The sequence below is a fragment of the Filicampus tigris genome, chromosome 12, assembly GCF_054856515.1.
Source record: "Filicampus tigris isolate MCC_2025a chromosome 12, RoL_Ftig_1.0, whole genome shotgun sequence".
NCBI lineage: Eukaryota > Metazoa > Chordata > Actinopteri > Syngnathiformes > Syngnathidae > Filicampus > Filicampus tigris.
Window position 1 is genome coordinate 264,501 of NC_141228.1, and position 18,997 is coordinate 283,497.

An 18,997-nucleotide genomic window follows, 5' to 3' on the forward strand; every position below is an offset into this window, starting at 1 on the left:
AACAGCTGTCTAACCATGATTGTAAAAAATGTTTACTACAAGAAGCGGACGCGTTTTCTATCATGCCAAAATGGCTGTGTGAAAATTTGTTTCATTTTATGTTAATTTATTTATTTATGGCTGTGTGAACGTTTGGCGCATTGTATTGCATGCGTAAATTCATCGTCCGGGGCTCTATTGGTAAGAGCATTCTGATTGGCTGACTATCACCACATTGTTCAGTTGCAATGCATGCAATTGGTCAATTCGTTTCATACCACGAACAGAACCCCGACGGTTAAATGATAAAAATGGAAAAAAAAACAAAAAACATTTTTAACACATCGTGATATTAAATCAAGTCACTCCAAACTCGGTCCTCAAGGGCCAGTGTCCTGCCCGTTTCTATCCCAGCTGTAACACACATGATTCAAAAGTTATCAAGCTTCTTCAGAGCTTGCTAATGAGCTGATCATTTGAAACAGGTGTGTTGAAGCTGGCACAGGTAGAAAACAGGCAGAAAAGTGGCCATTGAGGACGGGAGCTCGATATGTCTGTATTAAATAATACAGACATCATACTAAAGCCGTTATAGGTTTGGGAACAGACCCATATTTAAAACAAACGAACATAATCTTTACACATATTTAGCTCAATGTAGGTAAAGTTAAATCAAACATAGGCACAGCACCCAAGAAAGATAATTTCCTCAAACTTACTGAAAAAGCAGGCAGAGAGATACTCGAAGCTGGTTTTCAGTACGGAAGAGAGCGCGATGAAGTCAAGCGCAAATCAGTGCGCAATTGCGCATGCGCTGCTGGGTCTTCTTCTTCTTCTGTTGCATTTCCGGCAGAGGAGACGCTTACTGTGCCCCGCAGGTCGCTGGTGCTACTTCGTGTAACACCAGTCAATACGTCACACAATCTAGTTTTATGCGGGGAGTCCAACACACCTCTAAAGGCTCATTTATGCTCACCGTTAAATACGGATCTGGTTACGTACAGTATAAGAGAATTCCAAATGACAATCTGAAAGTAGAGTACTTCGCATTGAAGTGTCGCAAAGAAATGATACAAATATTCACATCTTGGTGAGCCTTACATCTTTTACTAAAATATGGTCTTTTTGGGGGGATGGACCATTTTTTAGTTAGAGCCCTGCGTGGAAATGGCTAAGAAATGAAAACGTTTTCATGAAACAGGACCAACACCAATGTGCTCAGGGCAAAAAAAAATCTGTCAGAAAAAAGTGGTTAAAAAAAATAAAATGTGTATATGGAGTTAATGAGTATCTTCCTCTTCATTGGTGTTGTGTTATGTATGAAATGTCTAATTGATGAAACTGATAGATGTGGATGTACAAATTTATATGTGCACCTCTTTCATTTTTGTTCTGGCGCCACTTGCTGCTCGAGATGTGCCGAACTTTGGAGTCAGGATCTTTCGACATAAAAGCGGTTTGAGAAAACTCCTGCAAGAATGGGAGGTAAGCCAGTTTTTTATTGTCAAAATATTAAAGCAGCACTGGACAGGGAATCGACCTTGATACATCTTTTCACACCTCTTTTGATGAAACATTGACTTACAACTAGTTGAATGGGACTTTTGTCATGCCCTCGGGGTGTCTGTATCGTTTTTACAGGCACTAAACAACTTTGAGGAGGATGGAAGCAACCCTGGCACACAAAAAAATACAAATGTCCTGAATTGCTTTACGGCATACTCACTTCCTCCTTTTGCTATAAGCACAGAAGTCGATTTGAACGTCTATGCGCTATTACTGCTGTCATGGCAGAAGCCCCTAAACAAACAAAAGTATTGTATGAACAAAATTAGATTCATTACCTAATCGCTATTCATCTTTCACACAGCCACTGGAAATAGAAATGCAATTCAGTCCAACTTGCATGCCAGCGAGAGCTCAGGATTTCACGACACTACGTGCTGGCGCGCATGGGAAATGTGGTTGACACTTGTCAAAACACTACCACTTTTGTCCACATGGCGCCGCCATAATCAACAAAAACTGACATATGACACTGTGTTGCTTTAACTATAAGTGACATATTGTAAGTAATTGTTTATATTAAAGCGGAATATCAATGAATCTGGCTTGGGGCGCTAACAAGGCATGTTAACAGAGCGTTAGCTTAGCAGCAACCGGTAGCTTAGCAGACGTTGCACATTTTCCAACGCACTTTAATAAATTAGGGCCGAATTTAGTGAATTAGTGTCCGAATGTCCACACTTAAACTAGGGTTGTTCCAATCACATTTTTTCACGTCCGAGTCTTTTGTATTTGAGATCTGTGATCTGCCGATACCCCGATCCGATACTGATTCGAGTCCCGTGTATTTTTCAATTGGTGGATGAGGTTGGTTGTGTAGAATGCATACCTAACTCTCTCACCCCTCAAAATGCCACGTTCACAAATGGAGCAGATTGCAACTGCGTTGTTGTTGTCGTCGACCGAAAAGTGTTCCCAGACTGCCGACATGATTGTGCGCCTTCCTTTCAAGCTGCTTGTTCAACTGAGTGATGTCATACACACATCGTTTGTAACATTTGGGTTACCTTGACGTACATTTTGTAACATGTAATTTATTCATTTTTTTCCCCTAACATTTGTAGCCTACAAATACAAAAAAAGCTAAGAATTTTAAAAATAAAATATGTATGCAATATATCCGATTGCTGATCGAGAAATAATTACGAGTCCGAGTCGAGTCTGCAACCACGTGATCAAGGTCGATATCCGATCACATGATCGGATCGGAACAACCCTAACTTAAACCCCCAACCACTCATTCTCGTCGCATATCACGTGACCACCGTACCGTTAAGATCAAGCCTTTTTTATTATTGATAACAATATTTTAAGGACTGGTGTTCTGACACAGCCTATGTAATTTTTATTACATGCACATGTATGAGGGATGAGATGGCTGCATGCTCACTAATATAGGGTGGAATAAATAATATACTATTTGCACATTAGCAGTTTTTTATCTATTTATTTATTTTAGGTCATAAAATTGGCAAGTCCCTGGTAGTGTAGTGGTACACACGCCTGAGTTGTGTGCGGGCAGCGTGGGATCGATTCCCGCTCAGTGACAGTGTCTATGTGTGCCCTGCAACTGGCTGGCGACCAGTTCGGGGTGTTGTCTGCCTTCGCCCATTGACGGCTGGGATAGGCTCCAGCAACTCCCCGCGACCCTGTATAGGATAAGCGGTTTGGATGATGACATGATGGATAAAATTGGCACGCTAGGTAAGTGAAAGACTAGTGACCTGGTTAGTTCTATGAGCCCTTTCCTGGCTACTTGACATTCCATTCAGATTTAGAATAAATTAAATATTTTAAAATAAATCATTGGTAGTTTGTACGTTCCAACCCAGTTTAATTCAGTAATCAGTTTGTGGCCGACCAGAAGTAAATGTAACATTTTTATAGTAATAATTTAAGTGCATTTTTTTGACAGGTGATGTTACAGTGTCTAACCTAAAATGTTATTTTATATATTGTTATTCATATTTGCTATCAACCAGAGCTGAGCACTTGACCATTTTTTGCCGGTCCGGCCGCGATCCTCCACCCTTGACTTGGGTACCCTTCCGGCTGCGACCCTCAGGCGATATTCATAAACATTGTCAGCCCCTGCCCCGTTCTGCCCCCCGACCTCTAAAAAAAAAAAAAAAGCATCCGTGATTGACGTCGTTGCGGGAGAGACGCTAATGGCTAAAGGCTTTTTAAAGATCATTAGCTGGCTAATTTACTATTCGAACCTGCTGTGGACACACTTCAAATGCGCCAGGAGTACTTACCATGTGCTTACTTGCATTGCGAGCCCCGGGGTTGGATTTGTCGCATTGTATAATTATTTGGGTCCAACAGACGGCCAGAAGTCGCAGTCAAGTTACTTATTTTCCACTCTTCCCCTCTTTCCCGGTCTTCAAAATAAAAGCATTACAGCAAACCACTATACACAGCAGGGTTTGCTATGGAATATTTCCGGAAGTAGGGAACGCCAGAAAAAGTGCATGAACGCTAATGTTGATGTGCTAACATCATGCTGGAGTGCTGCGCAAAGCTTGAATATACTCATGGACACAAGTTGTTGTTTTAAAACAAGGGGGGCGTCGCTTCAAAAAGACAGCGACAACAATGCATATCTTGCCTGCTATAACCATAAAGGGACGGAGATGACTAGATGATGTATTTAATTTTATTGCAAATTTTACTCTGGAAGGTGGCGGCGAAGGGTGAACGTGGGTAGGTAAATTCTTTACACACACAACGCTGCCAAACTAGTCTTGCTTTGCAGAAAGCTTTGCAACGAGCTGCACGCTGCATTCTCTTCTCCGTGTGGGAAACTGTATGCCATCGCAACATAATGGACCGATCAGAGCAGCACAAATCCTGATGTGTACGTGGCATGTGTTGCAGACTTGTCCAACAGCAAATGTGTTCGTCACGTGAATCAATGCGGCAGTTGTTCGTGTAAGAAGAGACGTGAGACAGCAACGTGCGTTGTTCAAGTGTGTTTGTATTTCCTTATTGTCACGTAACCCGCGCCTCCCACCTGGAACTGGGGCATACCATTACAAGAGGGGGCGGGGGGGCAATACCATAATCCCTATAACAGCAGTTGTCACACGCGCTGATGCCGTAGTAGAAAGAAGACTAAAAAGAAGCCTTCCACCGGGTAGGCTGAGATGATTTTTGGCCGCCTCGCGAGCACGTCACACGAATGAGGGCCGATTAGTGGGCCGGACTAAAATCAACTTCCGGCCATGCTTAGTCCAGCCATTTTTTTTAATTTGTCACCCCCCACCCCTCCGCCCCAAAAATGGGCATCCAGCCCAGGGATGGACTGCCCAGCTCTGCTATCAACTGATGTTCTTTTTTGAATGATATTGATGTTTCTTTTTGTTTTTGTTAGCTCCATTGATAAGGGCTTGCTTTTAAACACTGAGAAGAGATGATCTGACAGGCCTTTAGGCCTTAGCACCTCATCAGAAGAAAACAAATATGGTTAGTAATTTATCCTGAAGTGTTTATTTTATACCAACAAATCTATGCAAATTGTGGATTATTTTTCATACCTGTAGTACTTGACATATGTTCTCACCTTAAATCAGAAGGACCATCCCATTGGATCTCAGACTCCTGAAACTGCATCTTCACCCATGATTTGCAGCCAGCCCTCACACATTCGTTGTGAATAAAAGCCCATTTAGGACCTTGCATCTCCCCAGTCCTACAGAATATGTTGCGCACACCAACATTGAGTTGAAGTTATGCTGCAAGAATTAAGAGTTGGCCCATTCCAGCAGAGACAGGAATATATCATGTCAAAAGAACTTAGATGCAGGCTGCTGAGAAACACAATCACCATAACTGCATGGAATATATACTTTATGTTCTTTAATTCATGTTTCCTTTATGTAGTGTATTTTTTCCCTTTTTATTAAAGGTGAAAATATTTTTTTGCCACTATGCAGGAGAGCACCAAGCCGAAGTTTTAAAAATTGCAAAATATAATATCTCCATTGAAACGAGGGCAACACATGAGAGTACCGGTAATTATTAATGATGGTCATCAAATACAATTTTTGTCATCATTGTGTTTTGATTTTTTATAAGGCATCACTTGGCAAGGATTCGACCTTAATAATTGTTTTTTCACAACTCTTTTGATGAAACTTTGACTTGTACAAGTACTTGGACAAGTAGATGAACGGGACTTTTGTCATGCCCGGGGGGGGGGTCGTGGGGGGATCGGGGTCTGTATATTTTTTATTGGCACTAAGCAACTTTGAGGAGGATAGGAGCAACCCTGGCACACCCAAAAAAAAATACAAATAATCCCCAAAAATACAAAAAAGTACAATTCACAGTACTGAATTGTTTTACGGCATACTCACTTCCTCCTTTCGCTATAAGGATGGAAGTCGATTCGAATGTCTACTCGTTATTACTGGTGTCATAGCAGAAGCCCCAAAACAAACAAAAAAACTGAAGTATTGTAAACAAAATTAAATTTATTACCTCATCGCTATTTATATTTCACACAGCCACTGGAAATAGAAATGTAATTCAGTCCAACTTGCAGCCCAGCGAGAGCTCAGGATTTCACGACACTACGCGCTGACACACATGGCAAATGTGGTTGACTTTTGTCAAAACACTCCAACTTTTGTCCACATGGCACCGCCATAATCACAAAAACTGACATTTGACAGAGTGTTGCTTTAATGGAAAAAAAATTGGGTTAGGTGAGCTACAAAGGATTTTGAAAAAAAAATAATTAAACAAAATAAGTTCAGAACTCAAGTTAAACAGAGATTGGAGGATTTTTGCTCCAGGGCCCAGTTCTACGGGGGATGAAAGTAGGCAATGAAGCCACCAACAATGATGGATTAAAGTAAGTATTACAATTTTCAATTGTCAAAAAAAAGCTCAAAAGTCAATTGTCATCCTCAGATATGGCAGTCTGAAGGTCTGTTTTATCTGTTGCAACTGAAGCCCACAGTATGGTTATGAGGCCTTCCAACATTCTTTCCCTCCAGCCCATCCACCATTGAAGATGGGGCACGACAGTGAGGCTTTTCTGCAGGTCCTGAAGGTAACAATTTGATTCCTAATTTGCTTTAGAAAGATATACAGAACAGAAATACTCCAACTAAGTCATGGGGGTACTGGGTAGCAAGTTATCAAGTCCTGGATACATAATCTGCACAGCTCACCTAAGACAAAACAAAACGTTTTTCATTACAAAAAAAAATAAAAAAATCAATAAATCAGTGATACTAAATGTATTTGATCACCATGATCAATAATTACGTACTTGGATAGGTTCTTTCAAACGAGGATAAGCGTCCAGGATATATATGGCTCTATTAACTTTTATAATGGACAAGTCTCGTCTTGCTTCATACTGAAGATCTAAATTCTGGGACACACTGTCTTGATTTGGCTTTGGCTTCTTATACATTTCTTGCGAGTTTATAATGTATAGTTTGAATAATCTGGCTACCCTTGTCAGATAAAATGGAGAAACGTACAACAGTATTTTAGTATTACACTTTTTGACAAATTATCTTATTTGTTGAACGCCAAAACTCTGACTACTTTGTCCCCATGTTCATAAAAATATCCCCGTAATTTCAGCAGGAGATGCTCCGTATGTTCAGTTGATAGCAGGTTATACTGCATTTGAAGATTCAGTTTTCGTTTGTATAGTTCGGGGGAGGGGGAGGCCGAATACTGAGCACCTATCATGTCTATTGATTGAGTGAGTCCTTCACGCTTAGCTCTATTCTTCTTTCTCATTTTGGTTGAGTATGCAATAATGTCTCCTCTAATAACTGCTTTTAGTGACTCCCAAAGAAGGGAAGAGGATATATCATCCTTTTTATTAAATTGTAAAAAAATATCAATTTTTTGGTTTATAAATTCACAAAAGGCCTTATCAGCGAGCAGGGTCCGGTCCAACTTCCAAGGGGGGCGTTCAAACTTATGCATAGGAAAAGCAAGATCTAATAACACCAGCACATGGTCTGATTCTATTATAGTTGAGTATCTAACTGTAGAGACAAAAGGTAGGAGATTCGGATCAATCAAAAAATAGTCTATTCTACTGTAAGAATGGTGAACGCGGGAGAAAAAGGAGAATGCCTTGCTTCGAGGAAATAGGAAACGCCAGGGGTCAACACCCCATCTGGTTCATAAAGGCTAGTAGCCTGGCCATTTTCGAAATGTTTGTGGATCTAGCGTTGGAGCTATCATATGCAGGGTCCATCACACTGTTTAAATCCCCACCAAAAATCAGTTGTTGTGAATTTAAATGTGATATCAATGAGATAAGTTTACCCATGAATTTCTCGTCGTCCCAATTTGGGGCATAAACATTTACCAAAACAATTGGTCTATTGTACATGAGCCCTGTAACAATCACAAATCTACCTTCTGGATCCAAAGAGACATTGGTTGCACTAAATGGAATTTTCTTGTGTACCAATATGGCAGTGCCACGTGTTTTGGAATCAAGACAAGAGTGGAAGGCTTGGCCTACCCAGCCTTTTTTCAGTCTAAATTGATCTTTTGATAAAAGGTGGGTTTCCTGAAGGAATGCAATATCACATTTCAAGTGCTTAAGATGATTAAATATCCTGGCTCTTTTAACAGGACCATTAAGTCCCTTAACATTCCAACTGATAAATCGTACAGCAGTCTTCTTTGTGTAATCGGCTTCCATGCCTAATTATAAAAACAACAATAACAGTATGATACAGCAACAAGCTATCCAACTTTTCACTGTATTCTCTCCAAGATGAACATAAGGGAAATCAAGTAGTGCAAATGTGCAGGTGCTCCTCTCCATAACCCTATCACAGACCCCAAAAACAAACTTAACAAAGAATAATAGGCCTATACTTATCCCTCCCTCAGAGGTAAGCTGCAGGCTAAACATTTGACTCAAAGACTCCCTACTGAACTTATGCAAATAACTGTGACCATGAAGGCTCCCAACACATATACGTATGAGCTTTTAAACACTTTAAAATATAACATTCAAAAACTGTTATCAATACGCCACCCAACCACGCATATTGTTTTGTGTATGGAAAAATAAATAAATAATAATAATAATAATAATAATAATAATAATAATAATAATAATAATAATAATAATAACATAACAGCCATAACAGTACCATTAACTGTCAATTCTGACACACAAAAACAGTATACATACACACGCGTACATACATACAAACAGACACACACATACGTACACACACATACACACTATAACAACGCTAATAGAAAATTAATTAAAAAATAAAGTAAAAATAAAATTGAGAAAACATAGCAGCTAACCAGTTTTGGCAAGCAGAAAGAAAGAAAAAATAATCATGATAATAACAATTCTCCTCCACATAAACCCACACTGCCGTTAGTGAGGTGCTTCAGGAATTTAACCACATATAGCATACATAACGACCATAACAATACCATTAACTGCCAAGTCTGACAACCAAAAACAATATTCAATAGGGCACCTAATCAAGCAAAGTGTAAAGTGTATGAAGAAAAAAATAAAATAAAAAAATATGCATATACGTATGTGCATACATACATACATACACACGCGTACATACATACAAGCAGACACACGTACATACACACATATACATACCATAACAACACTAATAGTAAATTAAAAATAAATAATAAATCAATAAAAATAATAATAATAATAATTAAGTAGAAATGAGAAAACACAGCAGCTAACCAGTTTCAGCAAGCAGAAAAATAAATAAAAAAATATCCTTCACATAAACCCACACAGCAGTTAGTGAGATGCTTCACAGGCATCATCCACATATAGCGTACATAACTAGTTTCTTGAGAACGAGCAGTAAAGTAAAAAAAATATTTAAAAAAAATAAAGCAAGAAAGTAAAAGCAATCCGTACCTTCAGTACTTATCCAGAGTCCAAACAGTGACCGGCATCGAACATCCTCCCAGTTTTGTTCATTGCCAAACTCGCGGTTGAAGAATTTTTTAGCTTCGTCTGGTGTGTCGAAGGTAAACGCGTCATCACTGTGAGTGATGCGCAGCCAAGCAGGATGCAACATGCAGAATTTTATGTTCTTCCGATATAGGGCTTGCTTAACGTCGTTGAACGCGGATCTTTTTTTGGCGAGCGTGCCGCTGACATCTTGATAGATCCGTAAAGTGGCATCTTTGTACTTGACTTCGTGGTTACGGGCCCAGCGCAGAGCCGCCTCCTTCTGCTGGAACCTGGAGAAGCACACCAAGAACGTGTGCGGAGTCTTCCTCTGCCCTGATTTAACTGCCGTGGTACGATGGGCTCTCTCCAGTTCGGGTGGTGCGGCAATAACATCTGTACCCATCGCCTCCATCAAAACCTCTGAGACGAACTTGAAAAGATATTTTCCGTCTTCGCTTCCTTCAGGAATGTTCACTATGCGGAGGTTGGCACTTCGCGCGCGATTTTCTAGGTCGTCGAGTCGATCCAAAAGCTGCTGGTTCTGTTTTTGGAGCATTTCAACCTTGGACTCCGCCGAAGTTAGCCGCTCAAAGTTAGCACCGGCGACGGATTCCACGGAGGTAAGGTGGCTCTGGAATGTGTTCACCGTTAGCTGCAGCGAATCCACCGAAGTTTGCAATGGTTTGGTGGCTTCCTGGATCAGAAAAGCCACATCTTCCTTTATCGAAGTCCTCTGTTTGGCAATTTCTGCCGACAGATGGTCAGTGGCAAACATCGTGGTCGAGGGGCATTCACCTGGGGTAGCCGCGGTAGGGAGATTGCTAGCTGCAAACTAAGCTAGCTTATTAGCGGCACGCGTCGCCGGCGTCTGGGCGTTATTCGATGATTTTGTGTTCTTTGAGTTGTTCATTTTGCAAGATACAATCTTCAGTCAAACTGTAAGTGCCGGTGTCGCTCAACAGTCATCAGAAAATGTTGGTAAATATGGTAAAAGAAGGAGTGCGTCGGGAGCCTTCAACTACACATCTTCCCTCTACATGTCACCGAAAGTCTCAGAATAAGTATTTTAAGCTTTTTTAAGATTACATTTCCCTGAGTTATTGCTTAGAATAAGTATATCAATATCATTTTAAGCTTAATATACCGGTAGTTCTCGATATGTTTCTTATTTCAAGAAATCTAGGTTATTAAAATTTTCTTGCTGCACTGGTGCAATTTCACGTGTTTCTGGTAAATTTATACTAAAAACAAGTGTATTTTATCTAATTTTAAGGAGGCGTGTTTTTGCAGTGTACAGTTGGTCGAAATGCTGCTGCTCGCCTCCTAACTGGAGATCAGAAGAGGGAACACATAACCCCAATTCTGGCCCCCCTTCAATGGCTCTCAGTGCATTTTAGAGTACATTTTAAAATTTGATTTGGTTTGCCTTCAAATCTTTAAATGGGCTCGCCTACCTCTCTAAACTCTTCCACCCCACGCACCTGCCTTAGGTCTGCAGAACAGACGCTATTGGATGTGTCGAGGACTAAGCGGAGCCTCAGAGGGGATCAAACCTTATCTGTTGCCATTCCCTCTGGAATCACCTTCCAATAAATATTAGGTAAGCCCCCTCTTTGTCCACTTTTAAAACTCATTTGAAGACACATTTATATTCTTTGGCAAGCCCCCTCTCTGTCCACTTTTAAAACTCATTTGAAGACACATTTATATTCTTTGGCTTTCTGTTCTGGTGTTTCCTGGTTCTACAGTATGAGTTAGTATCATTAACTTGTATCACTTGCTGTTGTATTTTGTGTTATATGTAAAATGCTTTGTCTGCAGCTGTTGTGAAATGTGTTATGTACAGTAAATAAAGTTGTATAGGTTTTGAAATATGGGAGGAAACTGGAGCACCCATAGAAATCCCATGCAGGCACATGGAGATGCAAGCGCCACACAGGAAGGGTGTAGCCGGGATTTGAAACCTGGACCTCTGCACTATGAGATGGATGTGCTAACCATTTGACCACTGCGCCACCCCAACAACACGTAACGTGTAATTTACTGCTGAACAATCGACACACATTGTAAAACTAGGAGGACAAAGAAAAACAATGCCATAATGCATAGCAAACATTTGCAACCAGAAACAGCAAACAACGTGCAATGTTATTCCAAAATTTTTAGAAAAAGGGTACTTGCACAAGTTTTGTCCCTGTGTGTACAACTGCACAAGAATAGGCAGGTGTAAATGCGTGTACAGTGAAAATTTCGGGGACAAGGAGTGATTTACAGTTAGAGAAGAGAGATGTCCCTCAGATGACATTGAAAACAAATGCTGTACCAAGTATTTTTAACACTGCAGACTAGCCTAACATTTACACACATGACAGTTATCTATTGACGTGTTTAATGAACTTGGCAACCAGCTATATTAGTGTTTAAATTGTTTTTAAAGTTAGAAAAATAATGAAGTTATCAAATTGACTATAGACAAAATATTTAGTTTTTACTGCTGCAAATGGAGTAGATATGTTAAAGCAGCACTGGGCAAGAAATTGACCTTAATAAAAAAAAAATTGCGACCCTATTGATAAAACATTGACTTGCAAGTACAGTAGTTGAATGGGACTTCATGCCCTGAGGGGGTCTGTATCGTTTTTACTGGCACAAAGCAACTCAACTTTGAAGAGCATTTCAAACCTGGCACACAAAAAAATACAAATGTTCTGAATTGCTTTAGGGCATACTCACTTCCTCCTTTCGCTATAAGGACGGCTCAGGATTTCACGACACTACGCGCTGGCATGCATGGGAAATGTGGTTGATTTTTGTTAAAACACTACCGCTATTGTCCACATGGTGACGCCATAATCAACAAAAACGGACATATGACACAGTGTTGCTTTAAGGTTGCAAAGCGCTTCCTTGGCTGCGGTACCTTTGGTTGCCACAGGTGGTCCACATTTGGAAGGGGCAATGTTGGTGTTTGGAGTGTGGCGACCAATACAGTTTTATTAAAGGAATGAGAGAAGCCGTTTCCATTGGCCATGAGGCAAGTTGGTTGAGTTCAGGTGGCTATTTCCAACTGAACGCGAATATACCGAAAATAAATGAAACTCCACCCATGTACACAGTTAGACCGTGCTTTGCCCTAGACTTAAGATGAGCATGAAAATATGACCCTTATTGTTAACAAAAGTTAAAGCAAGAAATCAATTATTAATGATAGTTTAAATGAAACACAGTAATGCATAACATGCAAAACGTTCTTTGTTGGGTGCTGTAACTAATAATGACTAAATTTACAAAGTCAGGTGCAACAAAGAAAAGCAACCATGAAGGAAAGAACAAACAAACCCAAACAGTGCGAAAAGACAATATAGTAGACTGAAAAGGGTCAAATACATTCACCCCAAAAATTTATTTTACTAAAAAAAAAAAGTCAGTTGCATCAAAAAAATGAGAAGAATTCTAGTAAAATCACAAAAGATAAAATATTTCAAGAGAAAGTGAAGTTTGGTTTGGTTTTGTAATTCATGCAAATCAATAATTTTGTCAGTAAATGGAAAATACCTTCTTCTGCTGCGTGGTCATTATCACTTAAATCATCAGAGTGTTTCTTTGTAAGGGGACCTATAAGACCAAGAAGGAGAAGGAAGGAAAACAGGATCGTCAAAAACACATACAGCCTCAAAAATATGCTTTGGATTATACTGTTACTTAAATGCTTTTGTAGCTTGTGTTGAAATATTTCTACATTTATTTGTAAAAATTATAAGCATCACTGAAAAAAAGGTTTTGTTGAATATACTTAATTTTATTTCATCAAGTGATTGCATGAAATAAATCATCTGGCCCCACATAGTTTTTTGAAGTATACATACTAACTCTACTAAGTAATATATTCCACTTCAAAATTGTATCTGGATCTAGATTATTTTATTTTGTGCAAACACCTGATAAAATAAAATTCAAAATGTTTTCACCATTATTTTCAATGTATTGGACTATTTCACTGCACCATGTAAAAGCCGTTTCTGGTCTTAAAAAATGGTAAGAACCCTTTCCAAGAGGAATAGTATTCAAAGGCTGCAAGTTATATTTAATTATTATTTGATCAGAAGCTTTCAAATGGTTTTAGGATGAACAAAATAATGTTGAGATGAAGTCATTATGTTTTTTGGTACACTCCACAAATGATTGTGTTGTTTGCATTGTGTGAGTGGGATGATGTCTGTGAGTCACCTACTGATTTTCAAAGATTAAATATTTAAAATCAATGTATATATTAGGGGTGGAACGGTTCACAAAATCCACGGTTCGGTTCGGTACTCGGTTTTGTGCTCATGGTTTTCGGTTCAGTATGCATTTACTTTTTAAAAAAATTATAAATATATAATTATTTGGGTCTAATAATTATAGAGAAGAGTCATAGAAGAAGAAGTCGCAGAAGTTGTAGTCAAGTTGCTCATTTATTTTGCACACTTCCTCTCCTTCCCGGCCTTCAAAATAAAAGCATACCAGCAAACCACTACACACTGCAGGTTTGCTATAGCGTATTTCTGGAAGTAATGAACGACAGAAAAAGTGCATGAACTTCACCTTGATGTGCTAGTGTCTGAATATACTCGTGGACACAAATTGTTTTGAAACAAGTCTGGAGGTGTCGCTTCAAAAAGACAGCGACAACAATGCATATGCTACAAACATAAAGGGATGACTAGACGATGCATTTAATTTTATTGCGAAAATGATTTGGAAGGTGGCGGCTAAGGGGGAATGTGGGTGAGTAGCTCGTTTACTTTGAGTGATGGGACTTTGCAGCAGCAGCAACGAGCTGCGTGGCTCATCCGTCTCCGTGTGGGAAACTGTATGTCATCGCAACATGTGAGACAGCAAGGAGCGCTCAAGCGTGTTTGTATTTCCTCATTGTCACATCACGTAACCCGCGCCTCCCACCTGCAACTGGGGCATACCATTACAAGAGGGGGTGGAGGGGCAATACCATAATCCCTATAACAGCAGTTGACAGACGCGGGAGTAGAAAGAAGCCTAAAAAGAAGCCTTTCACCGAGTAGGCTGAGCATGAGGTCCGATTAGTGGGCCGGACTAAAATCAACTTCTGGCCATGCTTAGTCCAGCCATTTTTTAAAATTTGTCAACCTCCAAAAGGAACAGTAATGGCGCCGAAACAAGGCCACAATATTATCAGCTCCTGAAATTCCTTCCACAGAGCAAGGTAAGGAGGGTTTACTATTTGTAATTGCTCTTACATCTTTCCAAAAATCATTAGTGTTATTGTTCAACAGCTTGCTGGCCATGAAATCTACACTCATGGTTTGTTCATTTCTACAAATAAAACGTACAGCATACTTATATCTTGCGTTGGTTATTTATTTAAGCTCAAGCTCAGGCCCCTGCCTTAGCCTTCCCGCTCTAGCCCACAGTTTATAGGCTTCCCTGGCCTCAGCATGGAAAGTTGCTACATGCCCATTCCAGCCTGGTCCGATATAACATTTGACCTTTCTCTTACCACTTTCCACCAAGGCAGTGACTATGCCATCATAAAAAGAACAGAGGGCAACCTTATGCTCAACACTTTTACAATTAGCATTTTTGGAGTTAATAGCTTCCATAGGCAGATCAATGTTACTTAACCATTTATCAGTGTTTAGAAAGTATAACAATAGATCCTCCTTGGTCAAAGTTGACCAATCAAGGGTGCTATTTCCAGAACTGCAGCCATTTCTTGCACTTGAGGGTAAGACCTTGACATTTATTGTGAATCCAAGCGGTATGTGATCAGCCGTGGCCAACCCTTACTGTATGCCCATATTCACAATAGCTGTATGCCCATCTGCTGTGCTAATGCAGTGGTCAAGCCATGACTTAGCATGCCATGCTTCACTTATATAAGAGTAGCTGTCTGAGGGCAGGAGCTCTTTGGTTGACGGTAAAATTATCATATTCACAGAAGTGAGTCAGGTGTCTACCAAATGATGAATTGTAATGTCAGCATTCAGATCCCCCACAATATAAGCACAGCTGGTGACATTATTTTGAATAAAAGCATTGATAAAAGCAAATCTATTTCAATACTCATCTTCATTTTCACGGGATTCAAATGGTGTATAAACGTGAATAATAATAAAGTCATTATCATTATGTGTATAATGAACACCCACAACCAATCAACATCAAGGTCAACAGTCTTGATCACATCATCGAGCATTTTATCCCACAGAATAGCCACACCCTCTGGTATTCTACCTCTGACTATAGCCAGGCTAAGATCAGTGGTTGATGCTCCCACTTCGTGGAATTTCGGATGAAATGAGTTCAGTTTTTCCAAGTCTTGTGTAGCTTAAAAAGTCTCTTGTAAACATAAAATCTCACAGTCCTCCAGTCACACTAGAACATTTTTACAACTCCTTGAGTGCCCAGAAAGCGGTCAAATATGACCCAGATTCTTATCTAACAACTCTGCTGGCTAGAATTAGCGACCTTTCATTTGTAAAATTGGCCATTACCTGCCAAAGCAGCAGGGGGTATGGCGGGGTGGGGGAGTAGAGGGATCTGTGGTGGTGGGGGGTTGTGGGGTGATATCTAACATTGCAAAGCGGGGGGAAGTGGTAGCCCTCAGGTATGAAAGGCAGTCTACTCTTCATTGACCATTTGTTTGGGGGAAGCCATCATTCACTAGCCTAAATTACGTTATCTATAGCAGTCATTAGACTTTGTTGTTCACAAACACAGCGTGGCAAAAATAAATAAATTGAAGAAACACAAAGCTAAAAGTGACTTCAGCCATGTCGATACCTCTTGTATCTTTTTTTTTTTTTTAATTTGGCACAATAATTGTAAGTCACTGATGGTGTAGTGGTACACACGTCTTGAGTTGTGTGCGGGCAGCGTGGGATCGGTTCCCACTCAGTGACATTGTCTTTGTGTGCCCTGCTACTGGTTGGTGACCAGTTCAGGGTGTAGTCTGCCTTTCGCCCATTGTCTGCTGGGATAGGCTCCAGCACCTACCCGCGACCCTGTACAGGATAAGCGGTGTAGAATATGACATGATATGACATGACAATAATAGAAAACGACAACACTTCATTTTGTCAGCGGTAGCCATGATTGAGTAGTCTAAAGACCAAATCTCAGTTGGCACATTCAATAGTCGCCAAAAGCACTCAGGTACAGTATGTTGCAGGTCTTATTCTGGGTTTTTTTTCCATCAAGAGCTCCAAGTGTGTCATTTTGTGTAAAAATGAAAGAAATAATTTATCTTATCTGATCCATTAGGTGTTTTCATTCCACTGGTCAGTCACACACTCTTCTAGTTCTTCAATAAATATCAACAAAAAGAAAAAAAAAGTGTGTTCATTTCATCTGTTACTCAGACCCTGATTGCCTCATCATCCTCACTGGAGATTTTAATCATACTGATCTCAAGACTGCCCTACCAAAACTTCAACAACATGTACATTTTCCAACTCAACAGCACCCCAGCTCTACTCTGAAGACATCCAAAGCCTGCCCCATCCTCCACATTAGAATGTCAGACCGCATCACTGTTATGCTAATGCCAGCATGCAGACAGAGTGAGAATGTTGCCAAAGCAGTTTTGAAGCAGACAATTTGGCCTGAGAGGATCTCCACTGCTCCTCAACACTGGTTTGATTCAACAGTGTTCGATTTTTGCTGACTTTTCTGTGGATTGTGTGATAAGAGAATACAATTAGTATCAAGTAGCGTGTTGACAAAGCGCTTTTTCTTGATTCTGAATTTTTGAGTGTCGGATTGAGGTGGGAAGACGTGGAATGGACGTCTTGACATGTTTGGTCTACATTGCGGTGATGTTACGAGCCTGTGTATGGGACAGAGCTGTGAAAAAAGGAGAACCGGAATAAAAGGAGGGGGAGTGACCTTGCTGTATGACAGAGGGATTGTTAGGTAATTATAATAATGTGTTTCATTTATCATGGGGGGCCTCTCAAAGTGTTACAGTTAAAAACATATTACATTAAAAATCTAGCAGAGTTTAAAACGGAGGTTGTATAAGCAGGCACTGGCTCCATTGCTATTTTGTGGGTGTGATTGGATGGACGACTGCCTTGGAGGAGTGGAGAACCTGGAAGAATTTTAAAAGGATGCCAAAAATAGTGAAGGGAAGCATACATTATACTTATGCAAACGTTGATATGAGGTAGTGAAATTTGTGCTAAGTCATAGTTAAGTGATCAAAAAATGGCGGACCATCTTAAAATGGTGGCAGACAATGCCCTATGAAAAAAAAAAAAGACAGAGGCCCCGATTGGCCCTCCGTCCCTATGTTTGTTTCTCTCCAAACCAACCGTCTCCCAAACCTCAGTTTGTCTCTTTTCCTGACCGCCACCCAGTCGCCATTTCACTGTGTCTCCCTGTTCCTCTTCAGCTGGTAAGAAAGGATGCTTGTTTGGTCTACAACTTTTGTTTTCTTTTCTTGCTGCTCACTTTCGGTATGTTATTGTTGACTCTTCATATTGTGTTGCATGAAGTTACATTTTCAGGGTTCCATTGGCATGAATAAAGGTCAATAAAGGAGTTTATGTTCCCCATAAGCAATCCATGAGCCTTGCTCGGGTCAGAGTGTCATTCTTGATGTGTGACCTGGGAAGGACTTCCAGTAACGTAAACACTGGCCACTCAAATCTCCTGATAAGACCTGCTCAATTTTAAGTATTCATTATTTCAATAGAAAAAATCATGTGAATATCCACTCAAATTATTAAAAGCATTTCTCTGTTGTATTATTTTGTTTTTCTTCTTGCTTATCTCAACACAAAAACTCTCTGTCTCTCTCTCTCTCTCTCTCTCTCTCTCTCTTACTCTTTCCCCCTGATGTGCGTACAACCAAGTTTGGACACTATAATTTGAAACTTCGGTGGCCATAAGATTATGAGGAAGATAAATATTGTCTTATTAAAAAGAGTACATTAAAAAAGTAAATATTCAAAATATTGTATGCGAAGCAGAAATGGCATGATAAATGAGTAGCAAATGTGAATATTTGATACGAGCTGGTAATAAACTGTAATCGCAGGAGCTTGGTTGTGCTAGAAGAGAGTTCTTTGATGTGCTGCATTAGGGAGCGCAGGGAACAGGTGTGAATATTTGGGCATGGCATCCTATTGTATTAATTAAACCGTTGCGAACATGAGGGGAAAGTGTGTTGTTCAAGTATATTGTATTGTACTGTCTTGGAATGTGTTTACCTGATATTTAAAGTTTAAATATAAGTGTGATGGAGACTTATTCAATATTGTAGTAGTAATTTATCGTTCAGTTGTATACATAGTAGAGGAAAATCTATCTCCAAAAACTATTGTGAACACCAATTGACAAAAAGTTAGAATAGGTTGAAGCGCCAGGTTTAGTATTGCTTATCCTACATGTCCCAGAAATCAACTCAAATTTAAAGTAAAATAAATAATTTGCAAATTCACTATATAAATAAAATTGTATTGTATTGTATCC

General features: G+C 39.8%; 1 protein-coding gene across 9 annotated transcripts in view; it reads right to left on the reverse strand.

The window, feature by feature from the left end:
- The window catches only part of nlgn1 (neuroligin 1), a 282,639-nt gene that overhangs the window by 172,463 nt on the left and 91,179 nt on the right, over nt 1-18,997 (reverse strand). For 7 of the 9 annotated variants that reach the window (XM_086048405.1, XM_086048403.1, XM_086048412.1 and 4 more), the window contains one exon: nt 13,058-13,117. The exons of the other annotated variants lie outside the window; for them this stretch is intronic. In XM_086048405.1, coding sequence (XP_085904531.1) covers nt 13,058-13,117 — 60 coding nt within the window. The remainder of the gene's footprint in view (nt 1-13,057; nt 13,118-18,997) is intronic. 9 annotated transcript variants of the gene reach the window in all.